At 46.9% G+C, this 3,499-nt stretch overlaps 1 protein-coding gene across 1 annotated transcript; it reads right to left on the reverse strand.

Annotated features, from left to right (window-relative positions):
• Positions 1-1,028: 1,028 nt before the first annotated feature.
• F5891DRAFT_1039147 (uncharacterized protein) lies at positions 1,029-1,528 on the reverse strand. Its single transcript, XM_041361930.1, has one exon. The coding sequence runs from the start codon at positions 1,368-1,370 to the stop codon at positions 1,101-1,103; it is 270 nt and encodes an 89-aa protein (XP_041224947.1). The 5' UTR covers positions 1,371-1,528; the 3' UTR covers positions 1,029-1,100.
• Positions 1,529-3,499: the final 1,971 nt, after the last annotated feature.

Below are 3,499 nucleotides of genomic sequence, written 5' to 3' on the forward strand. Positions count from 1 at the left end.
AACCAATCAAAGGAAGCTGAGCAACAAGAATGGCTTGAACCTCGAGTTTACCGAATGGCTATCAGCAGCAACAGGGTCCCCATCCTGTTACATCTCCCAGCTGTGATTCATGAAAGAGGTGAAAAAAAGCTATATTCCGCTGTAGAAACAACAATACAACGAGGAACAAAAGATGCTCCAAACTGTATCTAAAAATAGTTGTAAGGTCGCACGTTGCCTAGTCTGCGTTACCTGAGGAGACAAGTGCGTTCGACCCTAAAGGGGAAGCGAGTGCAGCGAAGATCTAGAGGTATGCGCTGAAGCGAAGCACGAGAAAGTGCAGGTGCGCGCAAGGTGCGGGAACACGCGCGCGTATTAGCGCGAAGCACGGGAAAGTGCGCGCGCGTATGCAGAAATAATAGAGAAGTTAGACTCAAGTGCTAATATGATGCAATATAAGAGAAGAGAGATGTGAAGTGTAGACAAATAGACTTCTACTATGTTCTGCTAAGTAAAATGGTAGGTGGTAACTAGTAAGTTAAAGGGAAAGTAAGTGAAAAGTAAGTGGAAAACTCCCTCGTAGTATGTACTGCTGGCGCTTATATAGCGCGCCTAAGCGCTGTAATGCGGAGCTGAAGCGCTACCGAGTAGGTATGTAAAGATATATATGAGTGAGAATCCATGATAAAAATAAAGACAGAACAATATGCTAATAAAGGAAATGGAAATATATGCACTAGGGAGCTTGGTGGACAGTGGATGGATGCTTCTGGATGGTTGGCGCTATAGGGCGCTCAAGCGCAGGAATGCGCGCGCACGTATACATCGTGAAGCATGGGAATGGTGCACGCATGGCGCGGGAAAGCTGCGCCTCATAGTGGAATACCTGCGGATAGCACACCGAGTGATGCTGCAAGTTTGTGCTATGTACTCCTAGTGTAAAGCGCCATATCACACCATGAGAGTATAAGGCTGAAGCTGAGTCCGAAGAGGGAATTGCGAAGCTCGCTGTGATAGGACTGTCTTAGGATCTGACGCGGACTCGTGGTGGGGAAAGCAACCAATGTTCAAAGTAAGCGTACAAGGCCGTTTTTTAAGTACACGAGAGTAAGGGTCCTTGTTTACGAAAGTGAAGTTTTCAGGGAGACGGAGAGTGGTGGTGTTGAGCCTGACAGGGTAAAAGTAACAGAAATGAGTGAATGTATGTTAGTTTTGAATAAAAGATAGTAATAGGCAGCTCGCCGTGCACAGGAATGACGAGAAGCATTTGGTGTTTGACTGTTTTTGGGGCGAAGGAATGAAACTAAGCTGAAATGACAAGAGATGGTTTGGTGATAAGTCCAGGGTATAGTTATGAATAAGGGTGAAAGACCGAGCTCGTTGTTGAGCATAACGAGAGGGTGAAGGTAAGGAAAGAGAATGTGTCCGCGTGACTCGGACGCGAAGCGTGATGCTTGTTCGCATCAATGAGTCACGCGGATGTCGGACATAAGTCCTGAATTTTATTATGAAGTGTTAGTCGGGGTGCAGAGGATATGGAATCCTTACATCCCCTCCTTACTTCGAATATCGACCGTCCCCGGTTGATCTTCCAACCATAAAAACTAAAATATGCGTAATAAGATAGAATGGTTCGAGGAAATGAGAGAAGAAACTGAAAATAGAAAGAACGCATCTAAGACTGCTCGTCATTGAGTCCGGCGAGGGCTTGAGGGTCGATAAATTGAGTGACTTCGACAGAGGTGGGAGAGCGCGGGTGGTAGGGGATAATGCGAAAGGCTGCGAACTTCAATTTAGAGATTGTGCCGTCAACTTCTGTGAGGCGGTGTAGGGATTCATTTCTGGCTGGGCTTGTAGAGACTGTTTTTACCTTACCTTATGTTGGCACTTTTGTAGCTTACATAAGCAATCAATCTTTTCACCAGTTACCAGTAAGAGTCTGAGAGATCAGCAAGTATTTATGATATTTCCTCTACTCTGAGCCTTGAGCCTGGTCCAGAAACCCTTTAGGGTCGAATAGCAGCTAGGTTCTGCAAGACCCAACACATTGTTCAGACTCACCATCTGAATAGTTGTACCTTCAACTGGAGCCCACCGCGAGGGTTTCTTGTGTTTCTAGGCTCTCTAAGCTCACCAATCATCCCCCAAATTCGCCTATTATCCCACCACAGTCATTCATTACCAGCTTCTCCCACAATTCCCACTTTTCAGCATCTTGTCCTTCTCCCCAGCGCATTGATAAGCGTTTTTCCCACGCGTTTTTCGAGCGGATCTCTCGAAAACTTAGGGTCATATTCCCCTCGTCCATACGATCATTTTGCGCCCTGGCTCATCGAAATTGGAGCAGTAGTTGTGGAGATATCGAGTTTTTGGTGTTTTTGAGAAGTTGAGGGGAGATAAGGGTTTTCTGGGTGCTCTAAGGCCTGTCTCATTTAGCTCTTTTGGCAATTTACCATCCCCCAGTGGCTCTGTCCATTGCCCCAATCAGCTTCTTGATAGGACCAGTCCTTGTTGCCCTGCACCCTACCCCTTCCTCCTCCTCCCTCTTGCACCTCCGCACTTTTTTGCACTTTCACCAGCCCATTTCGCATCAGAACCCCATCGACCCTATATCCGTTTTGAAGCCCTCGTTCATGGCTTTCATTCGCGCATATTTGCGCCTTCACGCGCTCAGCCGTTCGCTCGCTATCCGCATTTGCGCGCTCCTCCCAATTCTTTCGCCCCATTTTTGCGCTTTCTTTATATCTCGTCGCCCTGTGATCGCGTGCCCATCGCCTTAGGCGCGTTCTGACCGCATTTATCCGCTCTTTCCATCCATCTGATCAGATTTCCGATACGCCCACTCGCGCCCTCGCTACTCGCCGTTTTCGCTATTTTCGCGCGTTTTCACCATTTCCTTCATATCTCCCTCAGTTCTTCACCAAACCTAGTCAACCCTATACTCATTTCGAAGCCCTCGTCCGCCTCTTTCTATCCGGCTACTCCCCATCGTCATCCATGCAACCATCATCGCGTTTTTTCACTTTAGCATCGCTGCTCCTCCAGTACTAAAAGCAAAGTCTGGAGATTATCGTTTTATTGCATTGCCTGACCCTCACTCACTGGCGCAGTTTACCTGGCATACGCGTCAAGGAGACAAAAGGTGTTTGAGGACCCCCAGGTTAGTTCTCTTAAGTTTAGCTTAGCTTTGGTTTGCATAGGTAGATGACTGGGGACAGTCATGATTCAAAGTTCCCATGAGATGTAGGGATTCATTTCTGGCTGGGCTTGTAGAGACTGTTTTTACCTTACCTTATGTTGGCACTTTTGTAGCTTACATAAGCAATCAATCTTTTCACCAGTTACCAGTAAGAGTCTGAGAGATCAGCAAGTATTTATGATATTTCCTCTACTCTGAGCCTTGAGCCTGGTCCAGAAACCCTTTAGGGTCGAATAGCAGCTAGGTTCTGCAAGACCCAACACATTGTTCAGACTCACCATCTGAATTGTTGTACCTTCAGCGGTAAGATCCTCCTTGAGA

This window comes from Suillus fuscotomentosus (genome assembly GCF_016647785.1).
Source record: "Suillus fuscotomentosus strain FC203 chromosome Unknown F5891scaffold_33, whole genome shotgun sequence".
Classification (NCBI taxonomy): domain Eukaryota; kingdom Fungi; phylum Basidiomycota; class Agaricomycetes; order Boletales; family Suillaceae; genus Suillus; species Suillus fuscotomentosus.